This window comes from Leptonychotes weddellii, chromosome 16 (assembly GCF_054177405.1).
Source record: "Leptonychotes weddellii isolate Sample4059 chromosome 16, ASM5417740v2, whole genome shotgun sequence".
NCBI classification, from domain to species: domain Eukaryota; kingdom Metazoa; phylum Chordata; class Mammalia; order Carnivora; family Phocidae; genus Leptonychotes; species Leptonychotes weddellii.
The window spans coordinates 16,445,118-16,470,827 of NC_138384.1; the positions used below are offsets into that span (position 1 = coordinate 16,445,118).

The 25,710-nt window shown below is 38.5% G+C and overlaps 1 protein-coding gene across 9 annotated transcripts in view; it reads right to left on the reverse strand.

Annotated features, from left to right (window-relative positions):
* The window catches only part of NFATC3 (nuclear factor of activated T cells 3), a 120,820-nt gene that overhangs the window by 41,002 nt on the left and 54,108 nt on the right, over positions 1–25,710 (reverse strand). For 8 of the 9 annotated variants that reach the window (XR_014140997.1, XR_014140996.1, XM_081807404.1 and 5 more), the window contains 3 exons: positions 15,049–15,248; positions 9,012–9,184; positions 5,448–5,588 (listed from right to left, as the gene is read on the reverse strand). Coding sequence is in view for 7 of the 9 variants with exons in the window: in XM_081807404.1 (XP_081663530.1) it covers positions 5,448–5,588; positions 9,012–9,184; positions 15,049–15,248 (514 nt within the window). In the remaining 2 variants the exon portion in view is untranslated. Of the gene's footprint in view, positions 1–5,447; positions 5,589–9,011; positions 9,185–14,325; positions 14,391–15,048; positions 15,249–25,710 lie in introns of those variants that run through there. The other variant, XM_081807405.1, reaches the window with a different exon arrangement.

A 25,710-nucleotide genomic window follows, 5' to 3' on the forward strand; every position in this document is an offset into this window, starting at 1 on the left:
GGTCTAGGCAGAAGAGAGGGCATGAGCAAAGCCTAGATGGCAAGAAACTACACAATACAGGGAACCATAAGCAGTTGTGCTGGTGGGATATAAAGTATGAGGCAGGGAGCAATAAGAAATGAGGCTGGAAAGAAAGGCAATAGATTGTGACCTAAATGCCATGTGAAGGGGCCTAAAATATGAAGGGACTACTGATGGTGCTTTCAGAATGGGAGTTACATATTCACAGCTGCAATTTCATCTGAAACCAGTAACTGCTACCATTTAACATGATTCAATTTAAAACAAAAGCACTCAAAAATAAAGTTCTGAGTTAAATGAATTCTATAATGAAACATACATATATACATAATGTACATACATACATACATATTTATTATATTCAGGCACAAATGAATTTTTTTTTTAAAGATTTTATTTATTTATTTGAGAGAGAGAATGAGATAGAAAGAGAGAGCATGAGAGGGGGAAGGTCAGAGAGAGAAGGAGACTCCCTGCCGAGCAGGGAGCCCGATGTGGGACTCGATCCCGGGACTCCAGGATCATGACCTGAGCCGAAGGCAGTCGCTTAACCAACTGAGCCACCCAGGCGCCCACAAATGAATTTTTATAATGGAAAGGGGTAGCTCTGAGATACTGTCTCTTCCTTATACTTATGTTTATTGTCTGCTTCCCCACTAGAAGGTAGACCGTCAAAGCAAGCAACCTGAAGATTTTATTCACTGTTATATTCCCAATGCCTAGACTAATGTCTGTCATGTAACAGTTGCTTCATAAATAATTGATGAATTAATAAATTGTGAAACAGAACTGATACTTCTTGAAGACAGGCAGGTATGGGTCAGGATCAAAGGAGCTGGAAGGAAGTGAATTTTAAAGGGAAACCACACATGGAAAAATATGGTTTCCGGCCTAAGAATAGGAAGACATAACATTATTAATCAAGTTAGGAGACTCACTGAGATGAACTGATTTGTTAAGTCTGACATGTTTTTATATTTTAAGTATCAGTGGGCCATTTATTCAATATCCGGTGGGTACTTTAAAGCACATGTTAGAAGTTTAAAAGAAATAATGTGGCTATAGATAGAGATATGATGGTTGATGAAACTTTCTAGAATGAAGGAATATAATGAAAAGAAAGCTGAACCAGAGAACCTTGGGAAACATCTATATTTAAGGGCCAGAAAAACTGATAAGGAAAGATGAGTGGGGATAGTTAAAAACGTGCCAAGAACCAGGTAAGTACAATCACAGAAAGGCCAAGAAAAAAAAGACTATCAAGGAGGAGAGTGGGTAGCTGACTGTCAAAGTTTTAGGTTATGTTTCAATACAGAAGATAGAAGAGTAAGCAGCAGGTAAGGAAATGAAGGCAGATGACATTACTTTTTTGAGAGGTTGGATGATAAATGAAAGAAATAAAATGATAGTGGGCGCCTGGGTGGCTCAGTTGGTTGAGCGACTGCCTTCGGCTCAGGTCATGATCCTGGAGTCCCTGGATCGAGTCCCGCATCGGGCTCCCTGCTCGGCGGGGACTCTGCTTCTCCCTCTGACCCTCCCCCCTCTCATGTGCTTGCTCTCTCTCATTCTCTCAAATAAATAAATAAAATCTTAAAAAAAAAAATAAATAAATAAAATGATAGTTTGTGAGGATGACAGAGTCAAGGGAAAGAGAATGGTTTAGTATGAAAAAATTTAAACTTATTTAAACTCCAAGAAAAAGTATTCAGTGGAAAAAGGTACTGAAATCATAAGAGGCAGTGAAGATAATGTATAGCCTTTTTAAATACTTAAGTTTTAAAAAGATGAAAGCATGAAAAATGAATGAGATTACCATTTAAATTAAGAAAAAGAAACATATTGGGCGCCTGGGTGGCTCAGTCGGTTAAGCGACTGCCTTCGGCTCAGGTCATGATCCTGGAGTCCCTGGATCGAGTCCCGCATCGGGCTCCCTGCTCGGCAGGGAGTCTGCTTCTCCCTCTGCCCCTCCCCCCTCTCATGTGCTCTCTCTCATTCTCTCTCTCTCAAATAAATAAATAAAATCTTAAAAAAAAAAAAAAAAAAAGAAACATATTAAGCCCCCAAAAAATGAAAAGGAAAAAAAAATACAGAAACCAGGGAATACAGAAACTGAAAGGATCAATAAAATTAAAGTACTCTGGAAACACTGACGAAAAAATCAGAGTTGGCACAAATAATAGCAGGAATACATTTTTTAAAAGGGATATAATTCCAGATGCAGAAATATAGTATCATAACCAAATTAATGTCAACAAATTTGAAAACTTGAGTGAAATAATTAAAATCCTTGTGTGAAATAATAGGGAAATATATATTGGTCTTTGCCTCTGGTTCCTGGAATAAAGCTCCTAAAATTCTTTAATATATTCTTTTAACGATTTTATTTATTTATTTGTCAGAGAGAGAGCACGCACGCTCACAAGCAGAGGGAGCAGCAGGCAGAGGGAGAAGCAGGTCCCCCGCTGAGCAGGGAGCCCAATGTGGGACTAGATCCCAGGACTCTGGGATCATGGCCTGAGCCAAAGGCAGATGCTTAACCAGCTAAGCAAGCCAGGCATCCCAGAGCTCCTAAAATTCTTACAATTTCCTAAGTGGTAAGAACTCCAGGAATAGCTTTTGTTCTTGTATTTGGTCTTTGACCCCAGTTCCTGACACAGAGGTCTTAAATCCCTTGGAATTTCCTGCGTGATAGGACTATCTCTTGTTCTAAGGAGGTGACTCTTGGTAGGCTCCTGGATGGAGTCTGGTCACCAAAAAGACCAAGCCATGATTAGAAGCTTGGAACTTTCAGTCCCACCTCCATTCTCCAGAGAGGGGAGAGGGGCTAGAAATGGAATAATCAATCAAGACTGTGTGGTGAAGCCTCCATAAAAATTCTAAATTACTGCAGAGTTTGGGGGAACTTCTGGGTTGTCAAACACATGGAGGTGGCTGGGATAGTGGCATGTCCACAGAGGATACAGAAGCTCTGCACCCCTTCCCATATACCCTACTCCATGTATTTCTTCCACCTGGATGTTCATCTGTATCCTTTATGATATCCTCTACTATATATTAAACTGGTAAATGTAAGTAAGTGTTGCTCTGAGTTCTCCTCTACCAAATGATCAAATCCAAGACGGAAGTCATGGGAACCTCTGATCTGTAGCCAAGTCAGACAGAAGTTGTGGGCACCTACTATTTTCAACTGGCATTTGAAGTGGGGGGCAGTCTTATGGGACTGAGCCCCTAACCTGTGGTTTGTGCTAACTCCAGTTACTGTCAGAATTGAATTTAATTAAGAACATCCAGTTCATGTCAAAGAATTGGTTGATATATGGGAAACCCACACATCTGGAGTCAGAAGTATTATGAATGTGGTAACAATGTGAGAGTAAAGGAGAAACAGACTGAGGGTTTTGTTTTTGTTTTTGTTTTCAACCCGGAAAAATATAAATCACAAAAAATAACTCAAGAAGAAATAAACTTGGGGCGCCTGGGTGGCTCAGTCGTTAAGTGTCTGCCTTCGGCTCAGGTCATGGTCACAGGGTCCTGGGATCGAGCCCTGCATCGGGCTCCCTGCTCCACGGGAAGCCTGCTTCTCCCTCTCCCACTCCCCCTGCTTGTGTTCCCTCTCTCGCTGTCTTTCTCTGTCAAATAAATAAATAAAATCTTTAAAAAAACCCACAAAACTTAAATGGTCCCTATACCCATGAATAGAATTATAGCAGAATTTAATAGTCCCACAAAGCCCCCAGCCCAGAAGGTTTCAGAAATGAGCTCAACTACATGTTCATAGGAAGGTGAAATTATATGACACACACCTGGGGAGTGGGAAAAAGTGAGGCACTTCCCCAACTCACTTTGATATCCAGAATACATAAACAATCTTATAAGGCAGTAAGAAAATGAAAACTGACTCAATGGAAAAAAATGGGCAAAAAACACCAACAGATATTTACATAAAAAAGGATACATGAATGACCCATAACACCCTCAATAAATGTCAGGCAAATTCAAATCCAATGTTCAAGATACCATTTTACACCTACCAGATTAACAAAATTTAAGAATTATGACATTACTATGTATGCCCATCAGGTGATAAGAACTAAAATGTTCATAGCAGCACTGTAAGCTACTATTTGGTAATGCCAAAAACTGGACACAGCCCAAATGTCCAGTGAGAAAACAGATAATAAACTGGCATGTTCATTCAGTAAAACTATGTAGAAGTGAAAGTGAAAGATCTTCTATTACATGGATCAATCCTAAAACATTAACGGTGACCTCTATCAAAAGCAATTTTCAGAAGAATATATGCACTGTTATACGTAGTTCAAAACCAGAGAAAACACATAAAACTATAAAGAAAAGCACTGATCGATTTAGGAGTAGGATCCATTTGGGAAGGGGCTTCAAGAGGTCTTCAGAGATAAATGTCTTACTTCTTAAACTGGGTAGCAGATACGAGTTTCTGTTATATTCTTCTTATAAAAAGGTATTTCACAATTTTAAAAATGCTTTAAAAAATGAGAAGGAATAACTGATGGAAAATGTTCTGTTTTTCCATGCACCTCCACCACCCCGCAGGGTCCTGAGACACTGTATGAGATGAGGGAGGTACTGGTTTTTTTACTTTTTGTAGAGGTGGTCCCTGTCCTCCAGGAGCTTAATGGAAAAATGTTTTAAATAGGCTCAAGAAGGGCTAAATCAAACATCCTGATAGTCCTAGGATTCTTCTACATTTCTGAAAAATGAAGATATAATTTACATATTTATACATAAAACTCACCCATTTAAAGTATAAAATTGAGAGATTTTTAGTATGTTCACAGAGCTGTACAACCACCATCACTATCTAATTCCAGAAACCCCGTGTGCATTAATAGTCACTCCCCTCCCTCCAATAGGGGCAACCACTAATCTACTTTCTGTGTTTATGGATTGCTGATTTGGGACATTGTGCACGGACTCCTTTCACCTAGCACATTTTTAAGGCTCATTCATGTTGTGTTATGAATCAGTACTTTATTCTTTTTTATGTCTGATTAACATCCCATTGTATGGATAGACCCCAGTTTGCTTATCCATGTAACAGTTGATGATCATTTGGGTTGTTCCCATTTTTTGGCTATGATGAATAATGTGGTGATAAGTATGTGTATCTAAGTTTCTGTGCAACATATTGTCAATTCTCTTGAGTATACGTATACATAGGAGTAGAAATACTGGGGGTTCTTCTATTTTTGAGACATCCTTAATGAGAATTCAACATTTATATGAAAATTTAAGAAATGTATGGCTTACAAAAAAAAAATCTGTGTAAATGATGTCTGTAGCTTTAGGAAAACTATTTTGTGATTAATGTTAGTGAAACATCTGAATAATTTATTTTACCCTGTCTACCCCTTATTTTGAGGTCAATAAACTCAAAACTTATTTACCTTGTCCTTTTTCAAGAAAAATGATTTTGGATTCCGGAAGAAAATTAGATCCAGTCACAACCATTTCATGACCTCCATTTACAGAACAACTGTTGATACTGTACTTCTCAATATGAGGAAGTTCTTGAGCAGACCGCTGAGCTGTTTTTTTTTTTTAAAGAGTTGAGAAGAAACAAAGTATTAGTTTAAAATATTCCACACATAAATGATAAATTAAAGCTATACAATAAAAATAAAGAGAAGCAAACTCTGGGCTTTTAAAGTTTGAGACAGTGGTAACAATATCCACTATTATTTAGAAAACAAAATAGATTTATTAGATTTGTGTGATTTCTAAATAATTTTCTAATAACTGTAAAGAAACCAACAGAGAAAAATTAATCAATGCCTGCAACTTCATATTGACTCCAAAACATTAATTTCATCCACTTTTCTCCTTTTAGCTTGTGTCTTCAATACGTTTCTTCCTTACAACTGTTAAAATTGATAAATCTAATGTAACTATAAAAAGCAAATTAATCCAAACATAGGTAATTATATTGCATACAATTAAAAGAAGACAAGTTTCTAAAGGACAAACATGAATTAGCTCTTTCCCCAAGAAAGTATCTAGGGGCGCCTGGCTCAGTCGTTAAGCGTCTGCCTTTGGCTCAGGTCATGATCCCAGGGTCCTGGGATTGAGCCCCGCATCAGGTGCCCTGCTCGGCGGGAAGCCTGCTTCTCCCTCTCCCCCTCCTTGTGTTGCCTCTCTCACTGTCTCTCTGTTAAATAAATAAATAAACCTTAAAAAAAAAAAGTATCTAGATCATCACCGAGACAACAGGATTCCATTCTGTGCAATTTTCTAAATAACTGAAGCATACATGAAGTACATACTGAATTTTAAAAAAGGCAAGTAAATGTTTCTACAGTGCACTGCACTCTTCCTTCCCAGGGTATGTGAACATAATTTTTCTTAGTGCCTTAAGGTCAGTCTTTAAATTATCAACTTTTATAAAATGACCTTGGTCACCTTTCTCTGATATTGCCTGATTTCAAGTTGTTATATTTTGTGAGATCCTATCTCTTGAGTTTTCTTTTCTTTGTTTTTTAACTGTCTAAGCTTTAAGCTACAGATTATACTTCTTTTTTTTTTTTTTAAAGAATATTGTAGATTTTTTTTTTTTAAGATTTTATTTATTTATTTGACAGAGACAGAGATAGCGAGAGCAGGAACACAAGCAGCGGGAGTGGGAGAGGGAGAAGCAGGCTTCCCCCCGAGGAGGGAGCCCGATGTGGGACTCGATCCCAGGACCCTGGGATCATGACCTGAGCCGAAGGCAGACGCTCAACGACTGAGCCACCCAGGCGCCCCAGATTATACTTCTTTTGACTGCTAAGATTCTCTAAGGGTTTCTTCTTGCCAAATGCCTAATTAGGTTTCTCTCTGGATTAAAACAAACAAAAAAAGTATGGATTATGTGCTCTTCTTCACAGCTGGAAAACTGGTCTACTTTTAGTTCTACTTTGTGGGTGGAAAATTGGTGGCTTTGAGGGTCAGCTGTGTTCTGTTGGCTAGAACAACATTTTAAAGAAATTTAAACTTGAATGCCTTTAGGAAGCACACATTCCCAGTTCACTATGGCTCTTGACTCTCCCAAGTATTTAATATCAAGCCACAAAATGTATGTGAATTGGAATCACTGCCTCAAAGAGAATGATAAAACAGACCCTTTTTCATAGGAGATGGGTCTGGGATTTAGGATCAACTACCACTTGGAAAGTATTGAGCACTAACCTAGATCTCAGAAAATACTTATGTTCCAAATGGCTGAGAGAAGGAGAATGAAAATAAGCACTGGCTGGCCTAAGAGGTAGACTGTTTCAAGTTTTAGATATTTATGGTAGAAACTAGCCACCATGGGTACATTCAAAGTAACAGCAAAAATGTGTTCAACAAATGGCAAAGTCATAACAAGCAGGTAAGCTCAACTAAAACATATTATATATAAATGTAAAGACAAAAAAAAAAATCCAAAAAAAGGTTAATAGTGACTACCTCAGGGTAGTGGTATTACAAAAGATTTTCATACTACTCTTTGCACCGTTCTGCATTTCTATATTCTCAACAATAATCACATATTAATTTAATAAACTAAAAAAAAATAGAAAATGATTTTAGAATAACTTCATCTCAAAAACTCAAATTACTCTATGAACTTAAATTACTTAAATTAACTTTGCTAGGGGCGCTTGGGTGGCTCAGTTGGTTGAGCATCTGCCTTCGGCTCAGGTCATTGTCCTGGGATCAAGCCCTGTGCGAGGCTCCCTGCTCCGCGGGAAGCGTGCTACTCCCACTCCTCTCTGCTTGTGCTCTCTCTCGCTATCTCTGTCACTATCTCTCTCTCTCAAATAAATAAGTAAAATCTTTAAAAAAAATTATCTCTGCTAAAAAGTAGAGACATATATGCTTATGTTGGCACAGAACAGTCAGGCATGATAATAAAAACAATGGCAATGACAGCTGCTTCTAAGAAGGGGAAATAGTTGACCTGGAAATTTGTTTTTCACTCTATATTCTTTTTGAATTTTGTAGCATGTACCTGTATTGTCTGTTAAAATTTAATACAAAACTACTTCTACAGTTAATTCTATTACCATCAATTTGCTCAGTGATTCCCAAAGTCAACTGGGAAATAATAAAGTAATAGTCCAATTCAACAAACAGCAAAAAGGAGCACAGCAAGTTAATACAGATTTGATCCCAAATTAGGAATGCATGTGTTTCACAGAAATAAAATGGTACAACTGAAAGAGCACTAAGAAAGCCTGCGTTCTAGGCACAGCTCTCACCAACAAGCAAATAAGCCTGAATGAGTACTTCAGATACTTGCGCCTCAGTTTCCTCCTACACAAAATTAAGACATAGACTTAGAACACTTCTAAGTCTATGTCCTAAACATCTAAACAGCAGTCTCAAAATTTCAGTCCTGCCAGCTAACTGCCAGAGGTTCACAGTTCTCCAGGGCTTGAGTAGGTACCAGGTTCTAGGGCCTGTTCTCATTTCTTGCCTTTGTAAATCGGGGCGGGGGGGGGGCATTCACTTTCTCAATCTGATGTAAATAGATTAATGGTAAAACAAACAAACCAAAAAATAAACTCCTAAAAGTCTTTAGCTGAGGCATCAGCTTGCAGAGATAGGCATCTTCCAACAAGAAGGCTCACATTTTAATTACACAAGGGTGACCAAGGGATACTTAGTATCAGAACCACAGCTTCAGTTGGTTCTCTGATGTCATCAAGCCCACATTCCTTATTTATAGGTAAGAAAACTGTGGTCAAGATAATTTGTTTATATTCCCACAGCTATGTATGGTCAAATTATCGTGAGAACCCATTTTCTAACTCCAAGATCAGTACTCCTCCCACCTAAATACGTAGCTTATTTCCATACAAGAAAATCGCATTAGCTATCCAATCTCTGTGCCTCAGTTTATACTTCTGATCCAAATATTACATTATAAGCAAACTAGAAAATGGCTTATTATAAACAAAATCTGAAAACATCACCACAAGCTCACTTACAGCACTCAACAGGTATGGAAGCTGTCTGCAGAGAAAGGACTTTTCCATTGGGCTGTGGGATGTGCACACGGAACACAAGTCGTACTCTAGTATTCTTTCTGCCAATATCAGTTTCTCCTTTTCGAAGTTCTATATCTGAATTGCGGAGTTTCAAAATACCTGCACAGTCAATACTAGGGAGAAAAATAAACAAAATTTATTTGCTTACTGATACTTAGTGGTCCTCAACAACTTAGCTCAACTTGGCAGGAAAGAACTATCACTACCTAAAATCAGGTCAAAAAAGAAAGATGTATGGAGTGCCTGAGTGGCTCAGCTGGTTAAGCATCTGACTCTTGATCTCAGCTCAGGTCTTGAACTCAGAATTGTGAGTTCAAGCCCCACATTGGGCGTAGAGCCCACTTAAAAAAAAAAAAAAAAAAAAAAGATGTATGACTGCTATCTTCTCCTATTTCAATTTTGAGATTAAAAATGTTTTCAATGGGGCGCCTGGGTGGTTCAGTTGGTTGGGCGACTGCCTTCGGCTCAGGTCATGATCCTGGAGTCCCTGGATCGAGTCCCGCATCAGGCTCCCTGCTCAGCAGGGAGTCTGCTTCTCCCTCTGGCCCTCCCCCCTCTCATGTGCTCTCTCTCAAATAAATAAATAAAATCTTTAAAAAAAAAAAAATGTTTTCAATGACAATGTATAATGGTAGGCATGGTAGACTGTCTAAAAAGATGGCTGTTAATTCCTCCCCATTCTTGTATCTGCATACCACTTCTCCCATCAAGAGGTGGAGTACCTAGGTACCTCTCCTTGAAAGCTGGCCTTATGATTTGCTTTGACAAACAGAATGTAATCAATTGATACAGTGTAAGTTATGAGCCCAGCACTTAAGCCTCATAACTTCCACTTTTGCTCTCTTAGAGCCCTGAGCCACCATAAAGTCCAACTGGCAAGCTGGAGAGAAAGGCCAAGACAATCCTCAACTACTCCAGCCATCCCAGCCTCTTGGATGTTCGAAACCCAGCTGAGCTCCCAGCTGAATTCAGGTGCATGAGTGATCCCAGGTGACACCACATGAATGGACCAGCTGAGTCCAGCCAACCCTAAGAATCATGAAAATAATGAACAGTTATTACTTTGAGCCACTAAATTTTAGGGTGGTTTGTTTTCCAGAACTAGATAAGTGAAATACAAAGTAAAAAGACTGTTTAGTTCTATATAACCAGGCCAGAAAAGATTAACTTGTAGGACTACAAATCAGTCATTAATAGCATTTTTAGACTTTTCTAGTGGTATGTTAATTAGTAAATCAATCCATCAGACTAAGATTCTTTCATTTCTAAAGTATGCACATATAAAATTAAAGTTTTCGCATTTAAGTTCTAACATTTCATTATCTTCAAAATTTGTTACTTGTATGGCTGCTTGACACACAATCGGTAGGAAACAACAGTACCTAAAACATATGTTTGTATTCACATATGGAAAGAAAGCAAACGGATTTAATAATCAACATTCTAGTTAAAGTTTACTCTCTCTTGTGGTATTCCACTGCCCAGAGGCTGCAGCAGTTGTTGTGAGGACAATATGTGTTAAAGAACTAGGTTATCAAGATAAGAACCAGTAAAGCACAAAAAAGAATCCCAAAAGGATGAATACTTTCATGTTCAGAAAGACACAGAAGAAATTTCCAAAAAAGGAAATACTTTTGAAAATAAATAGTTGTCATTTATGGATAACAAATTATATTTAACTAATACTGAACACCTGCACTTTAGCTCAACCAGTATTGATCAGATTGTTATCAGGTAGTGATTATCCATCTTAGTATGTCAATAGGAGTCTTTAAGGGGAAAGAAATACCAGATTATCCATTTTATTGAGTTTTGAGGGAAGGTATTTTATATAAATATATGTATGTATTATTTTATTTTATATTTTTAAACTCTACCCCCGTCACGGGGCTCAAACTCACAACCCTGAAATCAAGAGTCACATGCTCTACTGACCTGAGACATGAGACTTAGGTGACCCGAAGGAAGGTATTTTAGCAGAGAGTTAAGTTTCTAAGAGAAGATTTGGAATGAGTATCAGAAATGGCAATCTCAAAACTTTGGCTACATGGGGCGCCTGGGTGGCTCAGTTGGTTAAGCATCTGCCTTCGGCTCAGGTCACGATCCCAGAGTCCTGGGATGGAGCCCCGCGTTGGGCTCTCTGCTCAGTGCGGAGCCTGCTTCTCCCTCTACTGCTCCCCCTGCTTGTGCCTGCTCTCAGTCTGTCAAATAAATAAAATCTTAAAAAAACAAACAAAAAAAACCCGCAAAATATCTCTGGCTACAAAATGCAAGAAAAGACCAGACCAACAAAAAAACCACACATAAAGGAATAAAAATAACTATTGATTCGATTAATTTGATTTAATAAGAATATATTTTATTTTCTTTAAGTTTTTTTTTTTAAGATTTTATTTACATATTTGACAGAGAGAGTGTACAAGCAGGGAGAGCGGCAGGGAGAGGGAAGTGATCCCAGGACCTTGGGACCACGACCCATTTGGAAGGCAGATGCTTAACCAACAGAGACACCCAGGCGCCCCTTCTAGTTGCTTCTTATTCAACCCTTTTTGGGACACACACAATATTGCCACAAGCTTTCTTACAGAATTCCTGTCCCCAGTCTAACAGGCCAGGGTGGACAGAATGGCCAGAGAAACTTCAGGTGTGTATCTGGCAGGGTGGGATGAGGGCACTATCTGCATGTAACTAGTAACAATGGTATTTCTGCAGCTTTGTCCTTTCTGATCTGATCCAGGCAGGCAGTATATGCCATACCCTCTTGGGGAAGGGATATGAGTCATGACTACAGCCTGTTCCGTATACTAGTAGATGGGAAAAGGATAAGGTAGCTATGTTTAGCTGATTTTCTCACATTATTTGATATGTGAAGCTTTCCCAATTTCTTGAAAATTTTAGAAACTTGTGTACTCTTTTTTATTGATTTATACATTTAGAAAGGATGAGGCATTTTATAACATAAATACAAATTAGGTCAAGGAAAAATAGAAAAAAACTTTAAATAGAAGGAACAGGAAATAATATATTCCAAATCTAGGGTTATACAAATTATTATAATTACTATAACTGAACTTGACTGTGAACTTCCAGAAGCCAAGGCAAAAAATAAATGTGATAAAAGTTTTTATATGTCTCTCCTTGTCTGGTACACCAAAATCTACCATGCCATCAGGAAATAATCGGCTTTTCCCCTTTAACTTGAAAAAATTCTTTGTGTATGTGTATGTGTAATAATGACCAACCTAAGAGCTAATATATCTAATGGTGTTTTTTCAGATTATGAAGTTATTCCTATGGATATTTTTTATTTTTTTAAGATTTTATTTATTTATTTGACAGAGAGAGACACAGCGAGAGAGGGAACAAAAGCAGGGGGAACGGGAGAGGGAGAGGGAGAAGCAGGCTTCCTGGCTGAGCAAGGATCCCAATGCGGGGCTCAATCCCAGGACCCTAGGATCATGACCTGAGCCGAAGGCAGAGGCTTAGTGACTGAGCCACCCAGGATATTTCTTATCCTATCCTTCAGACAAAGTTAAGAAGTGTAAGAAACTTATGGTGACTTTCTATTGAACTTGATTCAAGTCTAGTGCTTTGAATATCCCGAAGAAGGAATGGAAACATGGCCTGCAAACTATCTTCTAGGGGTCAATTTTATGAGTTCTTAGAAAAAGATGGTTCAACTGAGTTTTAAATTCACCTCTGCAGCTATTGTACTGTATATGCATATGCTTTTGATGCCAAATGAATCAAATATGCTTTTGATGCCTAAAGTAAAAGGAAAGAAGCCTACATGCACGCATTCTCATTCAGTGGCTGGCCACCTCACCTTATTTGAAAATGGGTCAAAAGGATGCCTGGAGGCAGAGAACTGGGTTGGGTTACTGAGTACCATCCATGTAAACAAAATAGGTAAAAATAAGGTTTTATTTCAATTTTTATTAACTTGTCTTTTCTAGTAATAGGTAGGTAACAAGAAAAAAAATAAGTAACAAGATAAGTTCTTTCTTTTCTTCTTCCTTTTTAAATAAAGATTTTATTTATTTGAGAGAGAGAGAGTGAGTGCACAGGGAGGGGCAAAGGGAGAGGGAGAGGGAGAGGGACAAGCAGACTCCTTACTGAGCGCAATGCGCCGAAAATCAAGAGTCATGCTTCACCAACTGAGCCACCCAGGTGCCCCAAGTTAAGTTATTTCTTAAGACAATTTTTTTTTTTTAAGATTTTCTTTATTTATTCATGAGAGAAGAGAGAGAGAGGGAGGCAGAGGCGGAGGGAGAAGCAGGCTCCCCATGGAACAGGGAGCCCGATGTGGGACTCGATCCCAGGACCCTGGGATCATGACCTGAGCTGAAGGCAGATGCTTAGACTGAGCTACCCAGGCACTTGGCAGTTCTTCTTTTATAATAATAGAATTATATCACAAATTGGTTTTCCTTAAGGGGTATATTCAGCTTACCCAAAAAGTTATTTAAGTATAAATTTAAAGGAAGAAAGCTAGAGACCAAAATCTTATTTTATAATCTGTTCTTGTAATAGCCTGGGACGGATGTTACTACCATTTTAAGAAAGGTCTATACTGTAGTTTGAAACAATCTATGTAACAAACCTCACTGTAAGTTTCAAATACCTAGTTGTGACAAATTAAAAGTTGCCTACTAAATTTCCTTTTCCCCCTTTTTTCTTAGTAATAGGTCCCTATATCATTAGAGGTAGCAATGTACTCAGGTAAAAACAAAACAAAAAAATCCCAGATGTTCCTTATATACAAGGATGAACAATGAGATGTGTTGGGTAGGTTTTCTGTAACTCTTTTTCTTTTTTTTAAAGGATTTATTTATTTATTTGAGAGAGAGAGAACGAGCACGTGAATGCACAAGCAGGTGGAGCAGTAGAAGGCGAGGGAGAAGCACGGCCCCCACCAAGCAGGGAGCCCGACACAGGGAGCCCGACGCAGGGAGCCCAACGCAGGGAGCCCAACGCAGGGCTCGATCCCAGAACCCTGGGATCATGATCTGAGCAGAAGGCAGACACTTAACCGTCTGAGCCACCCAGGTGCCCCTGTAACAAGCTCTTTAAAGAGGCTAATTCAGGGGGCGCCTGGCTGGCTCAGATGGTAGAGCATGTAACTCTTATCTCAGGGTTGTGACTTCAAGCCCCACATAGGGCAAAGAGCTTACTTAAAAATATATATAAATAACATAACACAACACAACATAACATAAAAAAGAGGCTAACTCAGATGGAAGTTTTCATTTACCCTTCCTCCTTATTCCTTCTGGGACTACAGTTGTGATGGCTAGAGCTCCAGCAGCCATTTTGTATCTTGGGAACAGAAGTCACATGTTAAAATAGCAGAGAAGAAAAAACAGAAAGAGTTTGGACCACCAATGACTTATGGAGCCATTGTGCTAGTCCTAAAATGCCTATCTGTGTATTTCTCTTATGGAATAACAAACTAAATGTCTAATGTTTAGGCCACTGCATTTTCTAACATACAATCTAACATATAATAAACTGCAGTATAATCCTAACTTGAACAAAACTCTAAAGCATTCTCATTTAGAAGCTAGCTACCTCATTTTGTTTGGAAATGAGTCAAACAGGATACCTGGAGATAGAGTCAAAGTTTTCCTTAAGGAAATTTAATAATTATAATAACTGCACTGCAATTATTATTGTCTATCCTATTAGACTGTGAGCAACTTGAAAAAAGTCCATATATTTTTTTCTCAATCATTTAACATAATGCTTGGCTGGTACTACATGGTTCATAAACTTTTGGTGAATTGAATTTCTTTTCTGGAAATTCACTACCAACCCTAGCAAATATACTATGATTACTTACATAATGTTATTCAGTTAATTTAGAACAATGAATACTTCATTTCTGTACTATAAAAAGAAATATGTTTTTTCTGAAAGTTGTTTTAGGGAAAAAAAAAAAAAAAACCTGTCCATTTTGAGGTATGTTTCAAGATACCTGGCTGACATATTGTTTTCAGGAAGAAGGGGAATTTCCAGAACCTTTGTGCTGGCAATTATTATCTCTTGACTTGCAGTAGCAACAGTCTTCCCAGTGATTCGATGCACCTGGTAAAATGCATGAGGTCGTAAATATCGATCATCTGCCGTTCCAATAAACATCTGTAGATTTATCGGCTTTTCACTATAGCCCAGGAGCTAATTAGGAAGAACAAATGGAAAAATACAGTTCATTATCCATGTATTTACAATAAGCTTACAACAGTAAGTCTGTTATATTTGTAACATATTATTGATACACAAAATGTTATTTCAAAAAGATAACAATAAGAAAAAGTAATAAGTGAACTAATCTTCCAAATTTCAGAAGTTTATGAGTTATAAAAGGCTGGAATATGTTACAAAGGGATGAGGGTTTTTTTTTCTGTATAAATATCTAGAACAATAAATATTCTGCAAAGCCTTCTTATAGAATGCTGTGAAGAACCAAAAGGAATGCTGATTCTGTACACCAGGCAACATTAATCATCCAGACCAGACTTAAAAGACTTTGGTGTATAGGAAGCTCCTCTAATAGGCTGTTAAAATAAGAGACAGTTTGTTTTAGTAGAAAGAATCTCAAAAAGCCTATTACATATGTTACCAACTTAAAGTTTCAACTGACTTAGCAGGTTGGGCTTTCTCTGGTATCCTTCACTATTGTTGAGGTTAGGATGACTATCCAGGGGGAGGACCAGGAAGGGCTGGAGGTAAAAACGGCGACTATAAAAAAGGAGGAAAATAAAAGAAACAGAGCCTAGGGGCGCTTGGGTGGCTCAGTTGGTTAAGCGACTGCCTTCAGCTCAGGTCATGATCCTGGAGTCCCAGGATGGAGTCCCACATTGGGCTCCCTGCTCAGCGGGGAATCTGCTTTTCCCTCTGACCCTCCCCCTTCTCGTGTTTTCTCTCTCTCTCAAATAAATAAAATCTTGAAAGAAAAAGAAACGAAACAGAGCCTAAAGAAGTATACATTTAGGACTTAGGGAGACTCCCCTATCCAATCTGATGGCTGAGTAGCACCAATCTGACCCATCATCATGCAGATAACAATTAAAACTTGAACAAACATAAAGAATGATTTGAAAGCATGGAGGGTAACCAAAGTAAGCATATTCTGGAAGCAAACTGACACATGTAAGAAGAGAGTCACAAAAAGTGTGTTTCCTGTTTTTAAGACTTTTAACCGGAGAGAAGGCCACAGTCCATGCCTTACAAAGTGGCGGAAACTCCTATATAAAATCTACAGTCTGAGGTGCCTGGGTGGCTCAGTCGGTTAAGCATCTGTCTTCAGCTCAGGTCAAGATCTCAGGGTCCTGGGATAGAGCTGAGCGTTGAGCTCCTTGCTCAGCGGGGAATCTGCCTCTCTCTCTGCTCACCTCCCCTACCGCCTGCTCATGTTCTCCTTCTCTCTGAAATAAAATAAAATCTTTAAAAAAGAAAATCTACAGTCTGAGGGCCTGAAGAACTAAGGACAGAGTACAGAACAACCACAGCTTCTGGAGAGTAAGAGGGAAATCCCAGAAAGAAGACAGCCAGAGAAGGGGAGCTCCAAATTATACATACAAACTTTGCCCAATCTTTTGATTGACGTGGGAACCACCCATGAACAGGTCAGATCCCGAGGAGTGTAAAGCTAACATAAATGAAATGAGATTATGAGCTGCCACCAACCAGCAGAGACAGGTTTTCCAGGTTGACTCCAACCAAGTGACTGCTTAAACAAAAAAAACAAAAATTCAGCATTCTTTGGGGGTACATTTGGGTGTGTATGTGTTTTGAGGTTTCTGAGTTGGGGGTTCTTTATATAATCTGAATTAATCCCTTACAGATATATGATTTGCAAATAATTCTCATTCTGTAGGTTTTTTCACTTTCTTAGTAGTGTCCTTTGATGCACAAAAGTTTCTGATTTTGATGGAGTCCAATTTATCTGTTTTGTCTTTTGCTGCCTGTACTTTTGGTGCCATACTTGAGAAACCAATTCCAAATCCAATGTCGAAGACGTCCCCCAGTGCTTTCTTCTAAGAGTTTTATAGCTTTAGGTCTCACACTTAGGTCCTTGATCTATTTTGAGTTTATTTTTGAAGATTTTATTTATTTATATGAGAGAGAGAGAATGAGAGAGAGCACGAGAGGGGGGAGGGGCAGAGGGAGAAGCAGACTCCCCGCCGAGCAGGGAGCCTGATGTGGGACTCGATCCAGGGACTCCAGGATCATGACCTGAGCCGAAGGCAGTCGCCCAACCAACTGAGCCACCCAGGCTCTCCTTGAGTTTATTTTTGTATATGATGTAAGGGTCCAACTACATTATTTTGCATGTAGATATCCCGTTTCCCCAGTACCATTTGTTGAAAAGACTGTCCCTTCCCCCACTGAATAGTCTTGGCACCCTACAGAAAATGAATTGACCATATATGTAAGGGCTTATTTTTGGGCTTTCTATTCTATTTCATCAGTGTGCTTTTATGCCAGTACCACAGTGTTTTAAATACTGTAGCTTTGTAGTAAGAGTAAGGAAGAGTGAGTCCTCCAAGTCTTTTTCAGGACTGTTTTGCTTATTTGAGGCCTCTTGCAATTGCATATGAATCTGAAAATATGTTTTTCCATTCAGCAAAAAAGGCTGTTGGAATTTTGGTAGGTATAGCACTGCATCTATAGATTGCTTTGAGGAGTACTGATGACTTACTAATGTTAAGTCTTCCTATCTACAAACATGGGTATCTATTTTTATTTTACATATACTTAAATTTTATTTATTTTTATTTTATGTTTCCATCTATTTCTTTCAGCAATACTTTATAGTTTTCGGCATAACAAATTTTGACACCTCCTTGGTTCAATTTAATTCCTTTAGATGCTACTGTAAATGGAATCGCTTCTTATTTTTTATTTTTTTTTTAATTTTTTTTTTTTTTAAAGATTTTATTTATTTGACAGAGAGAGACACAGCGAGAGAGGGAACACAAGCAGGGGGAGCGGGAGAGGGAGAAGCAGGCTTCCCGCGGAGCAGAGAGCCCGATGCGGGGCTCGATCCCAGGACCCCAGGATCACGACCTGAGCCGAAGGCAGACGCCTAACGACTGAGCCACCCAGGCACCCCTGGAATCGCTTTTTAAATTTCCTCTTCAGGTTGCTCATCACTGGTACATAGAAACACAAATGTTGAGTGTATATTGATCTTCCACCTGGAAATGTTGTATTTGTTTATTACTTCTGTAGCTTTCCTATGGATGATTTGAGATTTTCTATATACAGGAACATGTCGTCTATGAATACAGACAGTTTTACCTCTTCCTTTCCAATTCAAATGCCTTCTTTTTCTTTCATTGTCTAATAGTTCTGGCTAGAAGTCCCAGCACAAATGCTGAATAGCAGTGGTGAAAGTGAGCATCCTTGTTCCTAATCTTAAGGAGAAAGCTTTCAGTCTTTTACCATTAATTAAAAATGATGTTAGCTGTAGGCTTTTCATAAATAATCTTTCATGGTAAGGCATTTTCCCCCTTTCCCTCTGTGTGTGCGTGTGTGTGTGTGTGTGTGTGTGTAAATGAAAGGCTATTAAATTTTGTCAAATGCTTTTTCTGTGTCAACTGAAACGATTGTGTAGTTTTTATCTCTTCTATTAAATGTGGTGTATTACATCAATCGATTTTCCTATGTTCGGCCACCTTTTTCATTTTTCAGATAAATTCTACTTGGTGATGCTGTATGATCTTTTCACACTGCTGCTGGTTATGGTTTGTTAGTTTTTAGTTGAGAATTTTTGTGTTTATATTAGAAATGTAAATATAAATACTGTATCTTTGTCCTTATGTTTTCAATTAAAAAAAATTTTCATGTTTCTACTGAAATCCCTTCATCTCTTCACATATATAGCTTACTTCTTTACTACTAGACAGTTCAGCATTTTATCATAGTTATTATTAAAGACTCTTTCTGATAACTCCAACACAGATGAAGAAATAGATCTAGACCATCTCTGGGCCTGCTTTTACTGACTGTTTTTCTTTTTATTGTGGGTTACACTTTCTTTTGTGGGTATTGCTGAACATATACTGAACATTTTGTATTCAAGGGGTTTAGAGACTCAAGTAGGAAAGTATTTACCTCCAGAAAGAGGCATGCTATTTCTTTTGTCATGTAACAAATTCTTAAGCTATGTCTGGGCTTTGGTGCAGCTTTAGTCTGATTCCTCTGCTTGGAGATAGTGGTTTCCTCACACTTGGTGGTCTTACAAGTTTCGGAGAGATGTCTTTCAGTAATCTCCACTCCTACTTTTAGCCACCAACTGGGAGAAAGATTTGTTCCATGGCTGCTTTAGTCCATTAAACCAGCAAGGGAGAGACATGATAATGTAGGTGGCATAAAGTCTATTTTTCAGTATACACAGCAGAGGAGGTGTCCAGCTCTTCAAGGCAGCAGTGGAGTTTCTGGCACTCAGTCCCTAGCACTGACAGAACAAGTTATGGTCATGAGTCACAGTGTCAGTGATGTTTTCACTATAGCAGTACTGGGTTGGATGGCTGGACAATGTTCCAGACCGTATAGCTTCCAAGCAAGAGATTTTATAATAACCTTTAAAAAAATTCTCTTCTGTTTCTGTACTATGGTTTATAAATTATCCTGATATGTGACATCAAATATAAAGTGCCTAGTACAGTGCTGTCATGTAGGTAGTGATAAACAAATATTAGCTATTAGTCTATTTCCATGATTCTAGGTATATAATGTAGTCAGAGTTCAAATGTTAGAAGGAGTTTTAGTCTACTATGAGGTCTTTCAGGTGAACATTTTACTCCCCCCTCCTTGCCCATGCCTGGATCTACAGTGGAGTTTGTAACCAAGCAACATCATAATTGATTATCCTCTACCCAGGAAAGGACATGAAGATTTCTGCCTATTATTGGGTAATATAATTTACCTAGGATGGTTTTCAGGACTGTAACATTCATAGAGAAGCGATTAAACCTGGACCACTGCAATACCCTTATAACTATTCTCCCTGTTCTTGCTCTTGTTCTTTTACAGGCTATTTGCTGTCCAGGAGCCAGAACAAACTTTAACTAGATAATTTCATTCCCTGCTCAGAACTCTCTAATGGCTTCCTTCCAACACTCAACTAAATCCAAATGCCCTGTGGTGATTTATAAGGCCTATGTGATTTGAGCCCTGGCTAACTTGTTGCCTTACCTTCTCTTACTCTTTTCGCTTCCACAGTCTGCTCTAACCATCCTGGCCTTATTGCTTGACCCACCCAAGCTTATTCCTAGCACCAAGGCTTTCACACTTAATACTTTATCACTCTGGAATATTCTTCCCTTTGATCTTCATATTACCTCACTCCCTCAGTTCCATACTCAAATGTCAGCTCCTCAGAGAAGACCATCCTACCTAAAATACCATATCATTGTTCCCTTACCCTGTTCTATTATTTTTCATAGTATGGATCACTATGAAAAGTGTGTTACAGGAGTGGCTGGGTGGCTCAGTTGGTTAAGTATGTGACTCTTGATTTCTGCTCAGGTAATGATCTCAGGGTTTTGAGATCAAGCCCCAGGTTCAGGCTCTGAGCTCAGCAGGGAGTCTGCTTGAGATTCTCTCCCTCCCTCTTCCTCTGCTCCTCTCCCGACTAGTGCGCACATGCACTCGCTCTCTCTCTCTCTTGCAAATAAATAAATCTTTTTAAAAAAGTGTGTTATACATTTATTATGTGTTTTCCTCAGTACCGTATAGTTCCAAAAAGGCAGAAACTTTGTCTTTTACCTCTACCCCTTCCTCTTTTAACTGAGGATCCATTATGGAAATATCCATATTGAATATCACTGCTTCAGCCAATACCATATAGGTGACAATAAAATAAAGAACAAAGTGGCAGGTATTTAACTTTAAGAAATTAATGAAGACTTTAAAAGGCAGAAATTTATTTATAATAAAAAGGATGTTGGTAAGCATATGATAAAAATAAATGAAGGCTCTATGAAGGAGGGAAAAGACAGAATCATGGAAATCAGCTAAGAGGCTGAGGCACTAAGTACTAACATCATGTCTATTAAAAATTTAAATTAGAATGGAAGTAAGAACATAAATAGAAGATAGAAACAGGGAGGAATGAATGCAGTTAAGTCCTTCCCTAAAGAAATTTCTTTTAACTGACTATATATAGAATAATAAAGAGAAAGGAAAAAAGAAATTAGAAGTTCTGAGATTCAGGGGTGCCTGGGTGGCTCAGTTGGTGAAGCATCTGCTTTCGGCTCAGGTCATGATCTCAGGGTCCTGGGATGGAGCCCCATGTCAGGCTCCCTGCTCAGCGGGGAGTCTGCTTCTCCCTTCCACTCTCCCTCTGCTCCTCCCCCTGGCTCATGTGCACGTGTTCTTTCTCTCTAATAAATAAATAAAATCTTTAAAAAAAGGTTCTGAGATTCAGAATCCAATAGAATGGTGGTACCACTAGCAAATAAAATGAAGAAGTCACTGATTTAGAAGAGGTTTGGAGAGAGAAGAGGTAGTATTTTCACTGTTAGTCATGGTGTATTCAAAGTAACAGTGACACAGATAGATGGAAATGTGATGCTATATAAGATGTACATTCTTTTAGCCCAACCATAACGTCACTGAACAATAAACACAATGCTTTGCTATCTATTTTGATAATAAAATAATACAGTCTACTGTGCCTTAAAAGTATGACATTTGAAATCCATTTTTCTTTTCTTGTTTTGACAGAAGTATACACTGTAAAAGTTCTAGTACAGCAATACTCTGAGGACTTGAAACACTACTGAGTTTTAACTGCAACATTGTGATTTGCAACATCCTGAGCAAAGTGTGAAGTGATGAGAGTACCATCTATGTTCTCTATCTTAACTGCTTTGCCATCATCATACAAAAACAGCCATAGTCAATATACAAATGAATGAGCATGGCAACAAGATGAGTGAGGTACACTATAGGCATTTTATGACAAGGGGCCAGAGATTGAAATTCCTATCAATGCATGGGATAATCAGTTCTTTCAAGCACAGAACTAGTCTATGTTGCACAGAACTTCAGAAGGTCCTACACATATTTATGTATATAGAAAAGTTTATGAACTTAGAACCCAACTCCTTAGTATATATAAATACCAAAAAATTGCAGGGTTTTTTTTTTTTTTTAAAGATTTTATTTATTTCTTTGTCACAGAGAGAGAGAGAGAGCACAAGCAGGGGGAGCAGGAGAGTGAGAGGGAGAAGCAGGTTCTCTGCCGAGCAAGGAGCTAATGTGGGGCTCGATCCTGGGACTCTGGGATCACGACCTGAGCCAAAGGCAGACGCTTAACCAACTGAGCCACCCAGGTGCCCCCAAATTAGAGTTTTAACACATGAATGCTTTTTTTTTTAAAGATTTTATTTATTTATTTATTTGACAGAGAGAGAGAGAGCACAAGCAGAGGGAGTGAGAAGCAGGCTCTCCACTGAGCAGAGAGCCTGATGTGGGGCCTGAACCGAGGACCCTGGGATCATGACCTGAGCCGATGGCAGACGCTTAACCGAGTGAGCCACCCAGGCGCCCCTTAACACATGAATGTTTAATGAATGTGACTACATATAAATTGAAGAAAACTTTAGCAAGAGTTCATCATTTCAGAAAATCATGTCATTGTCAATAATGCCACTCACTAATGGAATTTAGGTTGCTGATCAACATACCTGCTTTTGTACATGCAACACTTGCAGTGATACTGCAGGTAAAAATATCTAACTACTTCATTGTCTTCTACAGTCAACACCAACCTTTTTCATTTTGAAACAGAACTATTTTGTTGTAATTTAGTTTTCTAAATTTATTTCCTCGTAATAATTACAGCATTATTTTGATATTCTTAAATTTGTACGTGCAAGTTGATTATATAATCTTTGCATTTCCATTTCAGGTTAATAAAGTAGTGTTACAAAATATTTGTTTAAAAAAAAGTGGGGGGCGCCTGGGTGGCTCAGTTGGTTAAGCGACTGCCTTCAGCTCAGGTCGATCCTGAAGTCCCGGGATCGAGTCCCACATCGGGCTCCCTGCTCGGCGGGGAGTCTGCTTCTCCCTCTGATCCTCTTCCCTCTCGTGCTCTCTGTCTCTCATTCTCTCTCTCTCAAATAAATAAATAAAATCTTAAAAAAAAAAAAAAAAGTGGGGTCGGGTATGATCATTACTCTAGAATATTTGCAAGTCAAGAGGCACATGGGCATTTTTCTCTTGACCTATCTAAAAGCAAATCTTCCAATTTCCTGTCTAGGGAACATAAACTTGTTATAAGCATTTTGGGAGTTAAGAAAAGGGGACAGCAGTCTCCCTACTCAGTATGCAGACTTTCATTATGCCTCCCCTCCATCCCAACTCCATTTTCTGTACAGATCCTCAAGCTCTGCCTTCAGTAATTCTAGAACCTAAAATCTCTATTTCATTCCCTCTAAAGAGTAAATCTGCAATATTCTCACAGGGTAAGACAGTGGTTATCACTTGGCTATGCCACATAAGAGAAAAATCTGGGAAGTCTAACTACTTTTTGTAGACTTTCAACCAATCCTTTTGCTTTCAGCTCCACCTCACATCCCACTTTCAGAGACACTCACTGCCTCAAATTCCTGAGTCTTTCCAGGGTTCTTTGGTGTAAAATGATTTGTGTTCCTTACTGATTCTCTCTCTATCCAACAGGCTTAAGTTGCAGCTGTCTAAGTTCTAATGACAGTAAAACATATGTGTTCAATTTACTATATTTAACTGGAAGTTGCAGTTTTCTGTAAATATTTATATAGTCAAGAAATCTACCAATATTCTCTCTTTTTTTAAGATCTTATTTTTAAGTAATCTCTACACCCAACCTGGGGCTCAAACCTACAACCCCAAGAGCTGCACACCCCAGGGCACCTGTGTGGCTCAGCTGGTTAAGTGTTGAACCCTTGATTTTGGCTCAGGTCATGATCTCGTGGGATTGAGCCCTGTGTCTGCTCCGGGCTCAGTGGGGCTTCTGCTTGAGATTCTCTCTCTCCCTCTAGGTCTGCTCCTCCCCACCGCCTTGCGCAAGCATGCGCCCGTGCTCTCTCTCACTCTCTCTCAAAAAAAAAAAACCTACATTGACTGAGCCAACCAGGTACCCCTCAATACTTTCAGTTGTGATTTCTTTTTATATATTTTCATAGAATAAGTTAATAAATTTTATACAGATTTAATTAAATTGAAAATATTCCATAAAAAAATAAAATGCCAACATGATCACAATAAAAAAAAACTAAATCAATAACTAAAGAAGAAATTGGAAACCCATGGTTACTAAGTGATTAGCTATTCCTTTCTGCTATACCTGTTGCTCTTTCATGTTTAATCCAAATTGAACAAATTACTCTATGGAACCAACTATTCATCTAATAGAGGAAGAAACACCAACAACTTTACCACTCGCCTCTAAGTACTGTGAAGGGGACAGGGTCCATCCTGTTACCTCCAGAGCACAGTAGAGTACCTAGCACATTACAGACGTTCAATCACTGATGAATGAATGAATTTTGGAATAAGAGAGGACAATTTTCTGGAGCAAAATAACTCATGAGATTAGCCAGCAGAATTATTTAAATAAGAATAACAGTCACTAAAGTAGGCTGTTTTAAACGAAGTAGTTAAGTCTAAAATAGAAAATACAAATAAAGGGGCGCCTGGGTGGCTCAGTCGTTAAGCGTCTGCTTTCGGCTCAGGTCATGATCCCAGGGTCCTGGGATCGAGCCCCGCGTCGGGCTCCCTGCTCTGCGGGAAGCCTGCTTCTCCCTCTCCCACTCCCCCTGCTTGTGTTCCCTCTCTCGCTGTGTCTCTCTCTGTCAAATAAATAAATAAAAATCTTTAAAAATAAAAAATAAAAAAAAAAAGAAAATACAAATAAAAATTTTATTGCTATCTATTAAGCTACCCAAATATCACGTACCAGTAAGTACTATATACCAAAGTATCCTAGTCATATTAGATGACTCACATTAATACCAGCTTGGCAAAGACATAAGCCACCTGTCCTTTATACTTCGATAGTAAAATAAACCAGTGATGGGGGAAGGTAATCATGCATATAAGATTTCAAAGGGAATATATTTTGTAACACATACTTCAGCCAGCATCTGCTCCAAGCATATGGACTATACAGCATATAAAAAATAGGGTTTCTCCTATGCATCTTAGGGATTTTAAAGGGACGTCAAATAAATTAGACTGTCTTCCCATTTTATTTTCAGATGAGCATTACCATAAACAAATTATTGCTGCTAATATTACTGTCTAAAAACTTTCATCTAGGATCAGTATACCTCTCTTCAGGCCACCCTCTGCTTTGGAGAAGAAAGTAAGCCAAGTTGTTTGTTATGTTTCTGTATCGTTTCCATAGCAAAGGTCTGTGCCTGCTTAATTTAACTAAAGCTGGAGTGTTAAAGCCTGAAGGTCACTATAGGACAAACCAGAGCAGCTTCAATAAGAGCAATTCTATTATCAGTTCTGCTAAATTACTTGGGGGGGGGGTGGAATCTGAATATATCAGAAACATGAGAATACATCATAGAAATACTAAAAATACAAAATTACAAAATTAAATTTCCATAATATAAACAAACTGTTTCAAACT